The sequence below is a fragment of the Lissotriton helveticus genome, chromosome 7 (assembly GCF_964261635.1).
Source record: "Lissotriton helveticus chromosome 7, aLisHel1.1, whole genome shotgun sequence".
Classification (NCBI taxonomy): Eukaryota; Metazoa; Chordata; class Amphibia; order Caudata; family Salamandridae; genus Lissotriton; species Lissotriton helveticus.
Window position 1 is genome coordinate 1499789420 of NC_136068.1, and position 20737 is coordinate 1499810156.

The 20737-nt window shown below is 44.9% G+C and overlaps 1 protein-coding gene and 1 long non-coding RNA gene across 3 annotated transcripts in view; one reads left to right on the forward strand and one right to left on the reverse strand.

The window, feature by feature from the left end:
- LOC144770428 (uncharacterized) overlaps positions 1 to 20737 on the forward strand; it is a 398083-nt gene that overhangs the window by 152567 nt on the left and 224779 nt on the right. The gene's annotated exons all lie outside the window — the stretch shown is intronic.
- Positions 1 to 20737, reverse strand: part of LOC144770427 (sulfotransferase 2A1-like) — a 117742-nt gene that overhangs the window by 90429 nt on the left and 6576 nt on the right. The window contains exon 2 of one of the 2 annotated variants that reach the window (XM_078654935.1): positions 4773 to 4929. In XM_078654935.1, coding sequence (XP_078511061.1) covers positions 4773 to 4917 — 145 coding nt within the window. In that variant the 5' untranslated portion in view covers positions 4918 to 4929. Of the gene's footprint in view, positions 1 to 4772; positions 4981 to 20737 lie in introns of both variants that reach the window. The other variant, XM_078654936.1, reaches the window with a different exon arrangement.

Consider the following 20737-nt stretch of genomic DNA (forward strand, 5'->3'; position numbering starts at 1 on the left):
CAAAGGGGCCCGGGTGGTTCCCAGTTTTGGTGTTCTAGCCTAGATGGCTCCACCGTGGGGGCTTATTTGATTTCTAGAGCCCGAGTGGCTCCCCCATTTTTCGACCCTTTACCTCCAGAGCCTGAGTGGTTTCCAGGAGGTCCATTTATTTAAAGCACCAGTGTTTGGGGTGCAGTGCTTCGTCTAGGATGGGCGCATAATTAGGTTAGGAACCAAAGTGCTCCATGGACATGTTTTATATCGAAGAGCCAGTTGGCGCCAACGTGGGACATAAGTGTTTAAGGGCCACTGAGGGCCCCTGCCTCATTTTACATTTGACTTTACAGCTACCCAGCAAGTACTGGGCAGCTGCACAGTTTAGGCGCAATTCGAGTGGGAGTCCCTGAGAGTGACAGAAGTGGCACAGAGGTGCCAGGCCTTCCAGATCTGCGCAGCACTTCACTCCAGCTGCATCGTTTAGGCCGCCCGGTTATTGTTCTCAGCTGCCCAGCAAGTAGTGGTCAGCTGCAACGTTTATGCTTTGCGCAGTGGCGCACCCTTGACTTTCGCTGCCTAGGCAGCAGCCCTGACTTTGGGACATAGGGAACTTGAGCCCCCTTTCTAAGATGGCCAGTTGGCCAGGGGGATTATTCCATGTGATTTATGTGTGAATACTGTTGGTGCAAGGAAATGTATTGTGTATAGTATGTTTTGCGCACCCTGTTTGATACCTCTAAAAATGGTTTATGACTATGAGGTTGTTTTGCCTACTTTAGGTTTGTGTTAGGGAGATTATACTTCCCTGTGTGATTTACGCCCCTAGTGTGATTTATACCTAGGTGGTTAGAGTCTAATGTATTTAGACTGGTTGGATACGGTGCATAATGTAGTTTATGTCACAGACAGATGTACAGTGATTACCAGTGTTTAGTGGTTGCGCGCGTTATGATCTATTTTACTTTTACCTAGTTCACCTTGTGATGGTTCTGACAGTGGTCCATGTGGGCCTGTCAGGTGTACATAATCCCTTGTAAATTTTGCCCTGTGCAAGTTGGCACAGTGTACATTATGTGTTTACTACTCTAATGTGTTTTGAGAATACAAAGGCTATTTTTGATATAACCGTATGTGGAGTTCCTTTTATATGTGCCTGGGATGCTGTTGTGTGCGTGAGCAAATGCTTTACACATTGCCTCTGGGATAAGCCTGACTGCTCGTGCCATGCTACCAAGGGGGTGAGCAGGGGTTATCTTGTAGTGTAACTCCCTTGCCCTAACTAGAGTGGTGGTCTGTGCCTGGCTGTGGGGCAAGCCTCAGCCAACCAGAGATCCCATTTCTAACAGTGCTGAAAACAGGGCAATAATAAATATGAAACTTATAACGCAGAAAAATTGCCGCCCGCTACAGTGTTGTCATCATTTATTGCTCTATTTAGAGCAATAAATGAACTGTAATTTCTGCCCCTACATTTTGTATAATTACAAGACTGTAGCGGGAGGAATTTTTAGCGTGTTCTAAGTTACATCTTTATTATTGCCGTGTTTGCAGTAAAAAGTCCTCCGCTACAATATTCTGATACCAAAAAAATGCTGGGCCAAAGATTACAGTTCAGAGACAGCATGCTCAAAACATAGCAATAATAAACATGAAACTCGTAAAAATTCCGCCTGCTACAATGTTGTAATTATATATTGATGACGCGTTCTAAGTTTCATCTTTATTATTGCCCTGTTTTCAGCATGCTAGCTCTGAACTATGTGTGCCCCAGCATTTTGCACTGTAAAAAGTCGCACACATAACACTTCAAAGCTACTGCTAAAACGTTCTTATACAAACAAAATGCAGAGGAACACATAACAATTCAAAGTCAATAATAAACATGAAACTTATTACGCTGAAAAAAGTCCGCCTGCTACAGTAATCATACAAAATGCCATGGCAGACATTACAGTTCAGAGCCAACGTGCTCAAACAGCAGAAAACCTCTAACAGTAATAAAACGAAAGTAAATAAACACAATGCATTCAAGTCTCCAATTACAAAGGCAGAAGGCAGGCTACAGCGTGCTAATCAGATAGCAAAGAAGTGCAGGCAAAGTGAAAGTACACTGTAGTTAGGCACCCCTGTATTGGAACTGCACGGAAGTTAGAAAAACACCAACAGCCAACGGATAAGTACATTACAAAAACACTAACACAACTTAGCCAATAGCAAGCAAGGAAACAAATAACATGAAATTTCCCCCAACATACTAATTACTTTATGTCTCGCTGAGGCAGCGTGCATGCGCTGCCAAGGTGAGACCTAAAAAAGGATAATGGAGAATTGAGGGAGTGAAGAAATAAATGGCAAGCACAGCGAGAAGGAATTAAGGGGAGACAGACAGACAAGTATGGAATGAGAGAGAATACGAATTAAAATCTTCAAAATGTGTCAATATTTGAGATGTTCGTCTAGCTTGTTTTCTATCTCCCTATATCTTCTATAAATGGCTGCTACATGAACTGCAAGTATTTACATAACAGCGCGGGGGGATGGCCAAAAATTATGTCCAGGGCCGTCACTGGTAGCGCGTTCGTGCTCTACATTATTGAAGGCCCTGTAACCCACATGCCGCAGTGGCATTGCAAGCACAGACAAGTTGAGTTGCAGCAGGTGTTCTTGACTTACACACTCGTGTGCTGCTGGTTCAGCAGCACTTGTGGGGGTGGTATTAATAATCAATCAGCACAGTCCGTTCATCACCCAGCTATCAGCATGCTTTGTGCCCTCATTCGCCAAGGCTGTGACAGTCCTTGCCACTGAGATAGGCGTAGACTCGTCTGCACCGCCCAAGCCAGTATTTTTGCGCACAATGTGCTAATATCCACCCAAAAAGTAGTCACCTGCCAGATGTGGGTTTTCCCCGCACAAATGGAAAAAATGGCACCCATTTGGGCGGAAACTAGCCCAATTTGGCAACACTGCTTTCTGCCGAGCATGAGACGCCTCTGTCAAAGAAGATTCAAGGACTGGAGAACTGCACTCTTGTTCAACCTGTGTTATGTGGTAACTACATTGTGCAGATTTACCGCCTTACATTGTGCACCCTCTAAACCAGGGGTCTTCAAACTCTGGGGCGCAACCCCCAGGGGGGCCGTGGAGCAATGCAAAGGGGGTCGCGCCTTCACAGTGTCACCTCTGCCCTGGCCTCCAGGGCTTCAGCCCCCCTCCTCCCCCATCCTGTGTCTCAGCCCCGGCTGCTGCAGTGCAGCTTGCGCTCCTTGGGCCTCGGCTGGGAAGCGTCTGAAGTCTTATCTCCAGCCCGAGTTTTCACAGGTCTTTAAAGACCATTAGCATATTTACATGCCTTGGTTAACTGATTACCAAAGCTTAGTTTTTTTATGGTTCCAGTACCCCCTGGGCCCCCACTCTGCCTATTCCTTACATTTGTATTTTTACACTTACTGCTGTAGTGTGAGAATGCATTTAATGAAAAGATATATAAAGTAGGGTTGCCAAAAGAAACATGCCTGCTGTGTGTTGTTTAAAGAGCCTGCAGAGACATGCTCTTGACACTAAATAGAGTTATAAATAAAAAAGTATGTATTAATTAGTTATGTGACTTTTCTGTCTTTATTCTCTTTAATTATTAGTCATGGATCATTGAGGCATCCCAAGAACACAATTAAAAGTGCTTTCTATTTATATTTGCAGTTCTAAGTCAATGCACATCACAGAACTGAGTGTGAGTAAACTATAAGTAGCGCTATAAAAAAAAGAAATGTTTGTCAGACAGGTGCTATAGAGAGATGAGGTGTAATGTTGGTGAGTGGTAGTGAGAGAATTCATGGAAAAGGTGGAAAGACTGTTGCACTGTGTGCGACCAGTGCTTGGACAAGCCCTGGCTGGGAGTGTTAACACCCCCCCCCCCCCCGAAGTTCGGGTCTAGTGGATCCCCTGCTTCTGCCTATTATTTACATTTGTAGTGCGCTACCGTTACCAAAAGGTGTCCTGGGGCTAATAACCATCTGCCTGCAATGTGAGAGAGGGATCCGGGGTCGGGAGAGGAGAGAAGAGAGGGATGGAAGGAAGGGTGTGAGAGGAAAGGGGCATGGGTAAACTGCTTAATTCTGCACAAGACCACCAGGGTTTGAAGGGACCCTTGCTGCTCCCGGCCATGGCCAGGTGAGCTTCTAATGTGGCAGCGCGTATTCCTGCGGATTGGGAGGCCCTTCACAGAGGTTGACTAGACATCTTTCTGATGTTAATTGCTGTATTTTGGTTATAAACTGGTACTGATGGGGTGAAATCTTTCCTCAGTATTACTGTGTTTTAAAAAATTCTAAATAATAAAGCAATGCTACCCCAAAATACGCAGCATCACAGAACATTATTTACATTTTCTACTCACACAATTTAGTCAAACCTGTCGCATAATTTGGTCCTCACCTTCCTCATAACCTAGAGGTTTAGAAATTTTTGTCAGGAGGGGGTGCTTACACTTGAACATGTTGACAGGGGGGTCTCAGCATCCAAAAGTTTGAAGACCTCTGCTCTAAACAGTGTTTACTTTCCATACAAAGTTCTCCTGAAGAACAGCATTTTTAATGTTCCACAAAGAGATAAAGCAAAGCTTTCTTGTCTCTCAACAACTGAAAAGTCGAGTCCTATACAAAATGAGAGAACACATCTGCAGCATTTTCTCCATAAAGATAATCCAATTCACGCAGAGACTGAATGAGGTGAAGTGAAAGAGAACACAAGTAAATTAAACACACTAAGATGATCAGGAAGAGCTGGAGACAAGTTACCAGATTTGGGGTACGTGACGTTGAAGACATCATCATCCCGGACCTGGAAGTCGTGCTGCACGTAGCGCAGGCTCTCCTCATCGTGGGCTACGGCCGGAAACCGTATCCCATGGTGCATCAGGTCTTCCGTCGTTACGGCTTCCATGGAGCAAATGTTCTAAATGGGGAGCACACCAGACCACGCCTCGTTAGAGATACCGGGATTAATCTGTGGCAACAGAAATTATGCAAGCCAATTTATTTTTACCAGTCATATGCTTTACTGTGCTTGTCGGGCAAGAACACCTAGACTGGCAGATTGCACACATGTTCTGTTTCTTCCTATGGCCATAGGACAACTGGAGTACGCCTCCACAATCACATAACTAGAGGCAGAAAGTTACCAAAAGGCTTCTTGTCCTCAGGGATACCGTATTCCAGTCCAGGGCCCTTTTACAAAGGATTTAAATATGGACCATTTATCCATAAACCCACAATTCTGCAAACTAAGATTATTATTATTATCATTTCCACTTATAGACTGCGCGGCTACCCAGGAAGTTTCCTGCCGCTAAGCATAGGTAGACATATCTAACTGGAAGATGAAAATAACCAGGTCCCCAGAACACCCCGGATTGTTAAATACACTCCCATGACTGGTACAGACTGAGGACATTGAGGGAGGGTTGAATGGAAATTATTATCAGGCTTTGAAACTATTTAATACAGGCCATGCTTTGCACAAAGAAAGCAAGTAATACGTCTCTAGTGTGCTTAATTTTTTTTTATTTTAAAGCAGGGCCAAAAAATACACTTTTTACATAACTGCTGCATGGTTTAGAAAATTCTTTAAGGAAGCTCACGATATCTTCCAACATTTCTAGCACTGCCATAGAACCCAGCAGCAGTAATTTTTCCATTTGCACCCTGAGTGGGTAACTTCGGTTTCGAGACCCCTTCTGTAAGAGGGATCGGGCTGACAAACGATGTATTCCAAAGATTCTGCGTGTTCCAGATACCCGAAAATATAGCCCATTCATCCCATGTCATCAAGCCTTTTTCTGGCTGCTGGAGGTGTTCTCAGCCCCCTGTAACGACACCGAGGATGCTTTGCATGAGGTTGTCAGGGACATCAACAAACTGCAGTACTTCCTGCCCCAACAAAACGTGCTGTCCTCATCCTGGTCTGTCACTTGAAAAAAAAACACACTTTCCCTACTGTTTGTCAACTTGAATGTTAGAGTAGCCCCCAAAAGCGTGTTTTTATAACTTACACCCGATAACCTAGTTGCTTCTTAGTACTTTTGTGAGAATCACTTCATGCGATGGGAGCAGTTTTTGGGTAACGCTTGATAAGAGTCGTTGTTGAGACCTAATGTGATCAAAAAGAGCTTTCAGGAGTAGTACAGTACAGAAATGGACTGGGCCCCACACAGATGTTGGTTCAAATAAGTACAGCATTTGATTTGTCAAAAACGGTGTGCTTCCACAGAAACAGTTCGTACCCTCCGATAAGCTGTATTTGTTTGTTTATTGAGTTAGGCTGTTTATCAAGCAAAGCTACTGTGTTTGACATTCCGGTCAAACACGCCACTGATGGATGGAGCTTGCGCTTGAAGGTCACCGAAATGCCACTGTGATGCTATCAGACAACTTCTATATAATTATAATGTTTGTTCTTATCTGGTTGCCATGTGTGCAAGCTGATGCTCTATAGGGAAGGACTTTGTGGCTTATGGCGACAAGCCAATGAAGAAGGATATAGGCTGCATTTATTTATAATGAAAAATTACGGTAAAGTCACTAGGCCTGACAGATGCTATGAAAGGGTATGTCAATAGGCATTTAAGGATAGATTACTAGCACTCTATTAAAACCAGCAGAGGTATTTTTTTTACAAGGACTCTCACAGCTTACCAGAGCAGGCAAGGGTTGTAGTGTTGGCTAACCCCTCTAACAAACTGTGAAGATAGGAGATTTACCCTGTGATAAATCTTGTTAGGCTCTCTCGTAGTTTACATTGCCAAATGTAATGCTGTTTACACTTCTATGCCTGACGGCTGCTATGTTGTAAAGCTTACACTCAATCCAACAAGCCTCAGTTGGTTATGATGGGGAGTAAAAGACAAAGGGAGCTTGCAGGCCTTATTTATTCACCAGTGTAAGTTATGGTCGAAGCCATAGGTCTGAACTCTTTATTATATAAAAGTTATGAAAAAGGCAGTAGGCTTGGCTTATTTATTGTGAAAAATATCTATTAAAGCCAATGCACCTTTAATGTTGGATTGTTTTTATGCTGTAGATAGGTGTATTTTGTTACATGAACTCTCAAGTATTACCACATTAGACAGGTGTTTTCGAGTACGCCATCCTCCTGTGACAAACTGTGGGCGGTAGAAAATTTTCAGTGTGGCAATCCTGGTTAGGTCGTTTTGAGAGAGTATGTATATTGGTTTCCCAAATGCAATGTTGTACATATTTGTAATTTCATAACTGTATGCATGATAGTTACTAGCTTATGCGCACTTCAGTAAGTCAGTTAGCTAGGTTGTCAAGCTAATGATAAAGGCCATAGGACTTGTGTTAATGGGAAACGTCAGGTTCCTTGGATTTATCTTTTTATTATGAAAATTATGAAAATCTATGGGAAAGCCAGTAGGTCTGACCTACTTGTTGTGAAATGCATGTGTTAAAGGCAACAGGCTTTTAATGGTTATGGTCATCATATCGTTCTCTAAGCCTGTAGGCAGGTATTCTGTTAAATGATATATCACAGATTACCATAGTAGGCAAGAGTTTTTGTACTGATGAACTTCTCAAATAAAGCATGGGGATAGAAGATTTGCAATGTGATGAGAGATTGGACTACTGTAATAGTTTGTACCTCAATGCTCAACAAAGGCTTCTGAATGAACTTAAGACACTGCAGAATGCAGCAGCTAGACTACTCTCGGGCACACCTCGGTTTGCGCCCATTACCAAGGAAATAAACAAATTGCACTGGCTACCGGTAAGGAACCAAGTTCGCTTCAAAGCCCTTTGTCTAGTTTTTAAGGTGCTGCATGGTTCAGGACCGGACTATCTAAAGCAGTATTTACACTGGTACACACCGAACAGACCTCTTCGTTCATTAGGGGCTAGGCTGATCTCAGTGCCACGCATAAAAAAAGTTCGATGGGAGGTAGAAGTTTTACCTACAGTGCGTCCAAAGCCTGGAACAACCTGCCGTTCCAGTTAAGATGTATCACAAACCTCTTAGCTTTTAGGAAGAGCCTAAAGACCTGGCATTTTGCCCAATGCATTTTCTTTCCTTTGGCCACAGGAGATGACTAGCGCCAGAACACCTCCGGGTAACAGCTGCACTTTATAAATTTCACTAACATGAACATGATTCTTACTATAGCCTCGTATGGGGATTTCAAAAGGTTTTAAAAACTGTAATGTCAATAACCTTACAAATGGGCATATTGTGCACTTAATGGTTGCCTTATGAGGAAGCTTATGTTCTATACAGGAGGTATCAGTTGCTTATGATGAAAAGCCAATGATAAAGGCTACACGCCGGATTGGTTCAGTGGGAAAAGTTGCCACATGGCATAGTTCTGATCTGTTCTTATAACGTTTACAACAAAGGCAATAACTCTAATTTATGTATTATGAAACACATATTAAAGTAAATAAGCCCCTCGGCGTAAGAGAGATTACAACATTCAACATGGGACAATGGGCCAACCACAGCAGAAACTGGCTCTATTGAATCACAAGTGGAGCATTTTTTCTGATCACATTCACATACAACAGAAAAGGAGCGTGCTTCAGTGGCAGGGCTGACAGACCAGTCCTTTAGGTTTCCATTTTTTCCTCTTATTTTTCATTCTCATCTTTTTATTTTCAATTATATTAGCGCATACACTAGCTCCCCAGACAGTGACAACAGCCTGCTTTCTTCCCATTCATTTATTCTTCAAAGTGCCACACCACACGAGGCCACAGCCTCTAGACCAGGCCACAGTCATAAATTGGCATTGTCCATAGTTTCACCATTCCAAGATGGTGAACATATTCGTTCTAAACAAATGCCTATTCTGGAACTTCAACACAATTAAACACCATATACAGGACCACTGCAAGACATTTAATTTGATTTGTTATTGTACGCATACGCCCGCCATGCTTAGGCAGCAACATGCTTTCTTTTTCACTTCTTATTATCTTGCATATGTTGTGCGAGTTTACTGTCGTTGTACAAGTGGATGAACATAAAAATGAGTCAATGGGTTGATATATTGACGCACGAGTGCGAAGAAGAGTGACAGAGTGTATGTATAGTAAGCTATTGAATGCATAAAATTACCCGCTTACAACGGGTACAAAATGCTGCAGCTAGAGCGATTGTGGGCCTGCCCAGATTCTGTCCGGTGTCAAATGTCCTCCGCTCCTTGCATTGGCTCCCAGTAAGGAAGCGAATTCATTTTAAGGTCCTCTGCTTGACTTTTAAAATTTTGAAAGGTATAGGCCCCCAAATTATGTCCAGCTTCTCGTCTTTCTACGTACCTACACGTAGCCTCCGTTCTCAAGGCCAGGCTCTTGCTGTGGTCCCTAGATTCAGGCTCTGCCGGGCGGGTGGACGCTCTTTCAGTGTTAAAGCTGCGACCATCTGGAATTCCCTTCCGGTTGAAATCCGCCTGCTGGAGGACCTTATGCTTTTTCGGAAAGCCATAAAAACTTTCTTGTTTTAGCCTGTTCTTCCTAGTGGCTTCCCTTCTAGTTCCTGTTATGTTGTGTCCTACCTTGTCACTGCGCCAGGACGCCCCTTCGCTGGAGCAGCTGTGCGCACAACAAATATCTATAACATAACATAACATAACATAACATAAGCCAGCACTGACGGAGGAGGCACTTATTTACAAACCAGACCTATTGGCATCGCCAATGCTTGTTGGGTTAATTAACTTCGTACGGACTGTCCATTATATACACTTGTAGACTTTGACAGCATAGGAATTTCATTGAGGCAAGCTCTAGAGCTGTATTTATACCAAATATAAACGTTCGAATGGTAATGCCAACATTATGCTGTTTAATCATACTGCCGTTCTTAGAGGCTTAATGTGTTTGACACCGTCCAAACTAGCAGGACACAGAAGGAAACCTTTCCACTTTGCCAATGCATGTCATAACTGTGGCTGCAAGAACACGACCTTGCAAAGATCTGTTTTGAAAAGTATAAGTAAGAAGTAACGTATGCTTCTGCAGATTCCTTATGCTTCTGAAAAGGAACACTGTTTGCATGTTTTTCAAACAGGTCCTGAGCACGAGTAACCCACAGCTAGCGCAATAAGAAACCTTTGGAGATAAAGGTATGCAAGATACTGTGTCCACAGAGATTCACTCATTAGGATCCCCTACTAGACCTCTCTGCCTCCAGCGCCCTCCGCTTCCTCACAAAGCTCACTGGTCTTGGCAAGCATACATGCACTGATGGACCACGGGCAGGTGTTCTTGGATGTTCCTGGGAGATGTCCCCTCTCCCAGCTGGGAGAGTGGCAGTTAATGGCTTCCAGTCCTAGTCACATGCAGACATCTTGCAGAACTTCTGCTTCTCGCACAGCCCTTCAAGCTGCTAGACCGTTGACAGTTTTGGGGGCCTTTAGCTCTCCTTATTATAGTCCTTTTCAAGACACCCAATGTTAGGGTGAGTCCGAAGTTTGCGTTGGGGTCTATTTCCTTTGGAAGTGCACACTCCTCTGCCATGCCCATCTTCCAGAAAGCAGTCTGTCACGGTACAGGTCATGGTAGTGACTAGAGGTTCATACATGGATGTCAACCACAGCAATAGGTGCATCAAAAGTTTAATCCAGCGCTCCAGCCATATTCTTTATGATTTCATTTATCAGCCCATCTCCTTCCCGAGATGTGACCAGGCCCTTTTTCAGCGACCTCTCTCTTAATCAAAGAGCACCCTTTGAAGTATACCGAAGAGACTGGCTCTCCCTTCCTCAAGTGTGTCCCACCCATTACACTAGAACGTAGCAATCCGCATGTGTCTCTGGGAGGATTCCTCTACCTCTAGTCAGTCCTGGATCTCCAAAAATGGAACCCAGAATCTTTCATGTATTGTACTATTTACAGGCACCATACACCCAACACATACATACGCACAGCACTATATTAACCTTAAGTAGGCCAAGGTTGAGTTCAGCAGTCAGCAACCAAACTTTAGATGAGTAAGCTTGCAGGCATCACTCCAGTGAAACAGATATAAAGGGCCTGTTAACTTCTACTGGTCACTGCACGGTATGCCGCCGCCACCACTGAACTTGTGATGCTTAACTGCTGGCAAAGGTAGTAGCCCTTCACCACTACGTGGGTAACGCTTTGGGAATCCCTCAAAGTCCAACAAGTTAGCAATTTAAGAGACAGGCCTATGGCGTGGATCCGTGTTCGCCCATGACAATATACATAACAAATCAGATGTTAAAGTTTACAAACAGTTAGTTTCCAGATCTGCCTTTACACCTGTATATATTTGTTCTGTGTTACTTTTGTTCTTTGAAATTGAGCCATCTCTATTGAGCGGGAAAACTCTAATGCATCCACCTCAGTGGACTGGCTGACCTGTGCCTCGCCACACAGTGCTCTTTTGTTTTGAATTATACACATCCTTGATGTAAGTTAAATGGCTTCCAGCTTGATTCGCCTGGACTGAAACTCCCAAAATGCCTGGGCATGTTGCACTAAATCCACGAGTGTAGCACTGCATCCTTGATATCATGGAATCTTCTGGTAGCCTTACATGTGGAAGGCAGGCATTAGGAGACCAAAGGCTGATTGCTGCATTTGAAACAGTTCAACCCGCCTCTACTCATAGGGTTGTCCATGCCCACCTCTTACCTCCAGACCTCACTGTATAATACATAACTACAGAGAAAAACAAACATTGGAAATGCAAGAGGTCTCGCCTTTCATTAAGTTAAAGCCATTTGCTTTGCTAATGGTATTGTATAGCAAAGCAAATGGCTTTAACTTAATTCTGGAGGGAGTTCTACTCCTTAAAAGAACCCCAGGTACGAGCATCTAAAGAGGATCTGCTGTTAAGCTTAGTCTTTTCAGAGCCCTGCCTCATTCAAAGGTCATTTGGCTGAAAGCCACGGGGGCAACCAATCACTGGGCAGGTAGCCTTTGAGCAGAAACCAAAGTATGGTGCCCCGCGAGGCAAACAATCCTTTCTCTTATACCAAATGTACACACCCGCCAGCTGATGCTCGGTATGCCCACACAAGAGAATAAAGCGACTAGCTGCACTATCGTATCAGACGCTGTATACCAGACACACAACGCTAAGCACTGGAAGACGATCCACAGGAGAAACCTGCCCGTGTTATTTTAGATAATTACCTACTCGTTGTCAGCAATGAGTAGGAAATTTAAGACTGGAAAAATCTTCAAGAAAAGCTTAAGCTGTTTTCTGTAATTGCGCATAGATCCAGTAAACCCCGACCCCCCCAAACAATTTGTTGCTTCAGTTGGATTTTCCCTCAAGTGCCAGGGGTCCCACGTCAAGTGCCAATCTACTAAAATGGACACATTGTAAGAAATATGAGGGTACGAGTGCCTACTACACACGAAATATCAACGCACAGTGCGCATCAAAAGCCTTTTCCGGGTGGAGGGGGGTTGTCAGGACAGCTTCAGGGAGCGGTTTCATTTGCTCTTTTGTTTTGTTGAAAAAACACCTTTGTAGCTGTAACCATTCCTTTGGGAATGGTTGTAAAGCTGCTAAGTTTGGTAACATGCGACATATACACTCAAATTTACAGTATTGCGAAAAGGAAATATCTGCACTGTAATACATCGGTTTTAGGGCTACCTGACCAGCGCACGTAGCCAGTGACGGGCAGCTGCAGACATGTACAAGTGGGGGCAGGTGTACACGTGGGGGTGCCAAAAAGTTCGAGATATCCGAGCCAGGGTTTTCGCTTGGCACTTAGAGCCCGGAAAAGGTTTATTTGTCGGATTTGTAATGCGCGTAGCTGCCCCAGCGATGAGGCGTCCCAGCGGAACCACAGACTCCAAATCAAGGACCAGATAGGCTAACGATTACACAGAGAAAAGCCAGGTCTTTATTGCTTTATTGCCTGAATGACATGGATGGACACCGGGAGCGAATTCCAGAGTCGCGCAGCAAAGCTGCGAAACGAACGGCCACCCGTTCTGGCTTTCAGAACACGAGGAGTGCATACCAGCGCAGAATCCGCAGATCTTAAATGACCCCGTGGCACATAGAACCCCAGCAAATTATCCAACCCAGGAGGCGCTTGTGACGTCAAAATCCTGTGCGACACACACAGCGACTTGAATTGAATATGCTTCTCAACTGGCAGCCAATGGAGTTTGAGGAGCACATGTGAAACTGAGCAGGCTTTCGGGAGAGCCACCAGGATGCGAGCTGCTGCATTCTGTACTCTGTAAACGCTTGACAATGGCCTTATTGGCTCCCAAATATAGGCAATTGCCATAATCCAGTCTGGATAAGATAACAGCCTGGATGATGGTTTGGCGTACCTTTGGAGGAAAGAAACCCAGCAACGACTTCAAGCCTTGCAGGAGCCCAAAACACGCACCGGCAACTACCTTTGATTGGGAATCAAATGTCAAGCCACTATCAAACCACACACCCAAGTTTTTGACTGTCGCCTTGGGCATGGGGGCAGGTTGAAGCCAGTCAGGACAACAATGCTCCGACCACAGACCCTGGTCCCTCCCTAACAATAGGATCTCGGACTTACTAGCGTTCAGCTGCAAGCAGTTAAGCACCATCTAGTCCACAATCGCTGAGAGATCTTCTTTAAACTTGTCCAGGTTAGTGCAGCATTTTTGGGAGAAAGTGATCACCAGTTGGGTGTCATCAGCATAAGACACCAATGACAGACCCCTCTCTTTGGCTATCGCCACCAAGGGCTGGACAGATATTAAACAATAAGGGACTCAGCACTGAGCCCTGCGGTACCCCCAAGTTCCAAGCAAACTACAGAGAATGGAAAGGAGGTACCAAAACTTGGAAAGACCTCCCCTCCAAAAATGACTGAAACCATTTCAGCGCCAAATCTCTAATGCCGATATCCTAAAGGCGCCTAAGGAGTATTGCATGGGAGACGGTATCGAAAGCGGCGCTTAAATCCAAAAGGACCAAGGCCGCTGAGTCACAGACATCCAGCTTCGCCCGAATGGCTTCCGTGACTACCAACAAAGCAGACTCAGTGCTGTGGCAAGCACGGAAGCCATGCTGTGATGGATCCAAGATGGCGTTCTGCTCAACAAACTTAGTAAGGATGGCGTTCACGTGGGATTCAGTCAACTTCGCCAAAAAAGGCAGTAGGGAAATAGGGCAATAGTTGCCTTGCTCCTTAGGATCCAAGGAGGGTTTTTTAAGCAGCGGGATGACTTTCGCGTGTTTCCACGCCTCAGGAACAGCAGCAGTCTCCAAAGAAAGATTGACAAGGTCAATGTTCAGCGGGGAGAGCAAAGAGGGAAACTGATGAAAATGGGCCGGTGTCAGAGGGTCAGCTGGCGAGCCCGATTTTATCTTTGAGCAGAGGGCCTCGAACTCCAGATATATCAACGGAGGGAGGGCACAGAACCCCCGGAACCGCCACCTCAGCTGACAAGACCAGGGTAGGTAGCTCAAGATAAATCTTTTCGACCTTGTTAACAAAATACCTGGCCAGCTCGTTACACTGCTGAGTTGAAGAGATCGATGAGGACCCCGTAGTACCGCTGCTCTTTATCCCCTTCAGCAAGGAAAAGATAGTCTTAGCAGAGTTAGAACTAGCCAGAATCTTATCGGCCACAAACTCCGCTCAAGCTCTTCGAATGAGCTTGTGATACTGTTTGATGGCTACATGATATTCCTTTTTAGCAACCTCATCATAGGAACGTCTCCAAGCACATTCCAGCTGCTTGCAGCCCTTTTTGGCTGTGATTAGAGAGTCACTAAACCAGGGGTTGGATGGCCTGCGCATCTCCCCCCCCCCAGTTTCGCCGGGATGCAACTCTCCAAACCGGACGTTATCCACTCATCAAAACAAGAGTTTGCAGCCTCCACGTCCGGTGGTAATAGGAGCCTGTGATCAGCCAACCAAGCTGAAAAGAGACCAGGGTCTAATTTATGCCAGGGGCATTTCAGGATAGGAGTAGGGCGAATCTGATCAATTTTTCCTAGCATTCGCAGCGAGAATGTGACCAAGAAATGGTCAGTCCAAGCCTGTGGGGTCGGTGGAAAAACAGTTCGGGAGCTTAGATTTGAGAATAAGGGGTCAAGCAAATGACCGGCCACATGCGTGCATGCACGGACCTGCTGGGCCAGCTGATAGGCCTCTAGATCCGCCAGTGATCTCAGACAAACATTGATAAAGCCTCTTCAAAATTCAAAAAAGAGCACTCTTTTAACATGTGGAAGCTTTGACATTAATATTTTTTAAACTTGAAACTTAGAACAATTCCTGCTCCTGCCCCACCCTGGCGACAGTGCCAGAAGTGAACTAAGAAGCAAGACCTGTGTCATGTGAACCCTGTATGTGGCCCAGATTCTTACAGATAATAGTCTATTAAATCAAACACAACAGAGTTTTTGTACAGCTGGTTTACTGAAGTCACGCATTTGGAGGAGCTTTCATATGTGATGGTGAAGAATAAGGAAGATCAGTAAAATAAAATAGTTGCCTAAAATCACACCATTTGCTTGCAGGGAAGGCACGATTCATCCAGGTTTTCCGGTTTCCGGTTTTCCGGTTTCCTTGATACAGACCAGCCACTGAATGGTATTTGGTCTAATTTTTACCTCAAATGCTAATGCTTCGTTTTTAATTCTTTGTGAGTGAGAACAGTGAAGGTGTAGGCAGAAGCCGCATGAAAGCTCGACTCGTTATGGGCTTGAGGTTCCAACGCGACCCGGAGCAGGACAAGGGCTGGGTTTCAGGCTCGAGCTTTCAGTGGCTCGCCCACCTTTAGTGGTACCTGCAGGAGCCCTTTGGATCCCTTGTTGGGCTGTTACCAAAGCTTTCCCTTCTCCTACGCACTGTAAGAACGGTTCAACAAACAGCTCAACGGCACAAGGTAATAGCGAACTGCCATATCTATTACAATTATAAAAACCCTCGCAGATACCCGCAACTAACTCTCAAGCACTCCAAGTCAGGGTTACAGGAGCACTTCACTAAAACGCGTATTACAAATGCTTTTAGTTATAGGGGGGGAAGACTGCCATTATCCATTTGCTCTTGATTGTGCCCTCATTGGACGGGAAAATCACTTCCTTTAACTCTTTCATAGTAGGGAAACCAGGGGCGTTTTCCTGTCATTAGCCAATGTTACATGTTATACTTTTAACAAGCACTCTAATAACTAAAGAGGTGTCCTGGCGCCGATATACCAAAACATGGGTAGACCATGGCAGGAATAACCTGTGGGACCTGCATCTAGGTAATCACATGATTATAGTCCATACACCCAGTTCAAGGCCTTTCTGACGTGCAAAATTGCTGATGTTTTGCCCAGGGTGGTGGATAGAAAATTCCACAATCTAGCAGCCGCCACAGAAAAAGCCCTGTCAAGTCCAAGCCCAATAATATATAGGAAAAGAGGAGGAAGTCATCAAGAAGTTTAGTGAACAACCAGCAATCTAAGTGTTGCATTTTTTTCAAAAGTAATACGGTCTGGTCTGTATGGACCGGACAAGGCCGGGGGACACCGGAGCGCTTTGTATCATTACCAGAAAACACACACTTCAAATAAAATCAAAAACTCAAACTTCTCCAGTGAAATGGGTCAAGGTGGTGCCAGTGCATCGTTTTAAGACTCCCTAGGAGAAGCAACATTTTGCTCTTCCTGTGCGGGCAACAGGACCCAAATTCAATGCTTCTAGTCCAGGGGCAACCGAGTGTCGAAGGCAGTAGCCATGTATCGATTCAGCGTACAAATGACCACTCAGTTCAGAGCGGGGTAGTGTGTGCACGCACATACGCACACGCACACACAACCATATCTCCAATAAGTTGCCAAATGAATATCTGATAGTTCCGCAAATAAATCTTCCTCATTGCAAAACAAGGTAACACAATTATCCTTGTTTATAACATTACAGTAACTCTGCTAGTTGTACACTTCATAGATGCATACTTATAAGGATTCAAAGTGTGATCGTAATTCATTAATGCCCAAGTTAACACTTTGGCAGGACATTCACAATAGAGGCTTCCTGGGTTGTCTCTGGCATCACCTATGATGCCTATTAAACATTGCACCACCATTTCTAGTGTGCACTGCCTCCTGCTAATCAATCATTAAAATTAACAGCTCGGGATACCTCTCCCTTACGTTGGTGTGCGTACACACACACACACACACACACACACGTTGACAGCAGTCTGTGCTTCGCCCTCGCGACCCAAGAGCACACCCAAGAAAAAAGTTCCCTTCAGTTACATTACGATCGTAATGTGTGCTTTTCAAGATCATCCTCCCTGAGGCCTAGTGAGAATAATCGAGCCGGGTCCAGAAAGCCTTGCGGAGTAGCCAAAATTTTGTTTGTGATAGTTCCGGGGAGATTTTATAACGTGAGGCAGAGTTCCAAAATATAGCCAGTTCTTGCTGTTTAACCAATAGTTAGTTGTCTTATCGTTAAGTTTGTGGAGTAGAAGTTTGTAGAGGTGTGCTACCTGATTACCCCGTCTGTTGATCTTCGTCATATACTGTGTGATTGACGGGCTGGCAGGCGATAGTTTGGCTTTGGATAGGGTGGTTTTGAATTTCAGGAAGTTCTAGAACTCAATGTCTGTTAGGTTATGTCTAGATTTCAGTAAGGCAAACGTGGTGGGGTAGCCCCCTTCCTTTAGTTGGGCTGGGTGGGAGATGCCTTTCTCTATCCATGTGTCAAGGGCTAGACATTTTCCCTTGTATCTGATCTTGCTATTGGCCCAGAGTGACTCCAGCTTTGAGTCCTTTATGCTGCTCTCCATTTTCTTATCTATTCTTAGTAGGGCAATTTTTGTGTTTTTAAAAATGGAGCTGGAGGCGTGAGTATGCTTATTAACTGTGAACAGCGCCATTGGGTTTAAATTTTTCAGTATGGCTCTCTCGGGTTGTAGCCATACCTGTGTGTATCTGTCAGGAGGTGATCTCCAGTAGGCTCCTTGTTTTGCTAGAAATGCTGTTTGGAAGTTTCTAAACTAAGATCAGATCATGACAAAGACCGACTAGTCCTCCTTCTGACCGCGGCCTTAAAAATTGTCCTGATCGACTGGAAGGACACAGCTAAGACCTCATACAAAGGCTGGATCAACTGGGTGATGCACCTCAGAGGCGCGGATAACATTGCTCTACAAAACTCACCCTGATGGCCAGCTGCCAGTGGGATGTGGAAGTCACTCGACACGTACCTAGACTCCTACAAACCCCCCTTGAGGCCAGTCTGATCCCCTCCTCCCCTCTCCCTCCCTCGGGAGCGGGCGAGTCAGAATGTTAACACCATGGGCCGAAGAGGCATCAGGTGCCCCTACAGGACTATCAATCCCACCACCGGCTAACTAGTGGGGTGTCGGCTTTGTCACAGGACTATAAACCCAATGAGGCTCATTGCTACAGAACCTCTCTTGTATCCTCCTTTCACCCCTTTCTTTCTTTCTATCTCCCTTTGCCTAATTTCCCAGCAAGTCAATGTAGAGGGGATTAGCTAGACATATATTTCAAAGTACCTGTAATCACTGCAACAGAAACCACGTTTGGCTAACCTCATAACAGAAATGCTAATGTACTTGTATATAAAAATAATAAAATACTTTGAAATAAAAAAAAATGTCTTCTTTAGAATTCAGGAGGGCCCGTATGCTTTGCTAACGTTTTATAAAAGCAGGACAAAAAAACTTGCTTTTTTTAAATGCCACCTCTTTTCCTTAAAGAAAAAACAGATGCGTTTCAAAAAGAAAAATTAAACATTTCTGTTTTATTTTTAGGTCTCGTCTGAGCCAGCGCATGCGCTGTCTGACTAGACATTTAGGAGTGGAGTTTTAAAAGTCCAACCACAGCTTCGTGTGGCATACAGTGTGCGGTTACACACAAAGGCATAAGCAGAGGAGCCATCTGGCTTTCCTTTAGCTCGGCCACGTGAGCGCGCCCCTCTTCAATGCCCCTCTCCCTCCCCCACCACAGAGCGCGTCTCGCAGCTTGTTTTTCCTTCTGCACGAGCCTTTGATGCCAGGCATTTATTGTCCAACTTCCCACAAACATGCATACCCTGTGTACACACCCCCATATGTAGCCCTCACTCACAACTTTTACATAGAACACATACATTCCCCCCAGCCAATCCATGCAACTGGTAGCCAAGTAAACCCTCTACAGCGGCATTTGGCACGAAACGAGCGTCACAAACTAGGCGCATACATTCCCTCTATTGACAGAAGTGCACACAGTCTCCCCCTCCCCCCCCCCCGGCTGAAAGTGTGCACTCTTCTTCTAAAATACTAGCCCATGCTCCTTCCGAACACATATCTACGCGCCCTGCATCCACACTCAGACAAATGCACCCTGCTTCACAAGCTTGTGTGTCCCACAAAAGTGCTAGTGCAGTGCCACTCTTTCCACGCAAACACACACAATGCCGTCTCCACAGAAGCATGCACTGCCCCTTGCATTTGTAAACTCCATAACTCATAGCTGTTGCAAACTGTCCTGTCATGTGTTGTCCCACTCGCTCCTCTTCCCTCCTTAAAGCCATCTGTTTCACATGTACAATTGCCAGTAGGTTCCTGTGGACAGCCTGCTCAGCCCATGCACAATGTTTCTTGATAAGACGCTTGTTTTTTTTGCTTTTTGTGTTTTTTCATTCTTAACAGCATTTCATTTAGCAGAGATGCCCTTGTGACGCTGCTGCTTAGGACTTTTGTGAAACATACACCTGGTTCATTTCACAATCGTGCACAGAGGCACTGCGGCCTAAACACCTGGTCGTAAAACACATTGTCCCTGTTAGTGTTGTTAAGTGGGCCTGGTTATAGCAGCCAGTCGGCGTCAGGCGTAGAGAAAGAGCTTGGTTTTGAAATTTAACATTCTAAACCATTGAAATTCAACATTCTAAACCAATAACATTCCGGTATGTACATCTTCTATGTTTAATGACCCCAGATGCGGGCACGGCTGTGCCACACGGGCAACCCTTACAGGACTCCAGCTGCCTTTCTGTGTACACTTCCTAGTCACAGATGGGGCCAGAGTGAAAAAATATTGTGACGTTCTCGCAGTGCCAAAAAGGATGGCGCACGTGGGCAATGGGGGTGGAGAAGAGGAAACTGGAGAAGTTATTACTCCTGTGAAACACATAAGAATGCCCAAAAAGAGCACACGCCACTCAGCAGCAAATGCTCAAAAAAGCTGCAAGTTTTACAAATGTACTGAAGGTGAGGTAAACAACTATGAATATTTTGGACCTCATCAATTTAAGCCAAGAATATGTAGCCAATGGTAAATGTTCACTAAATGAGAATCCAGACTCAGAGATGCATAAGTGGTGTAAATACAAAGCAAACTCCACTCTTGCACCTGTATGGCATAGGTAGATTCATACCCTGTGAAAGCTTCGCACGTGATGTAAGGATGATACAATCAGAACCAGCACCTCTGTGTGCCTGTCAATGCTATCACATCCTAGTGCGGTTGTTTATCTGCCTGGGTCCTATACCTATCTGAAAAAGCATTGGCATAGCCAATAGGTCTCACCTTTGGGACCTTATACGTGTTTAGCCATGCAATAGCTGATGTTGTTGGACCAAGGATATTGTGCTGCACTAAATACGTCCCAAAAGCAAGACCTATTGGCTATGCCAATGCTTGTTAAAGAGTAGGCAGTGGTCATTGGGACCACTGCCTGCTCATAAAAAAATGTTTTTGCTACCATTCACAAAGATCCGGGCACCCCTTTCCATTTGCAACTG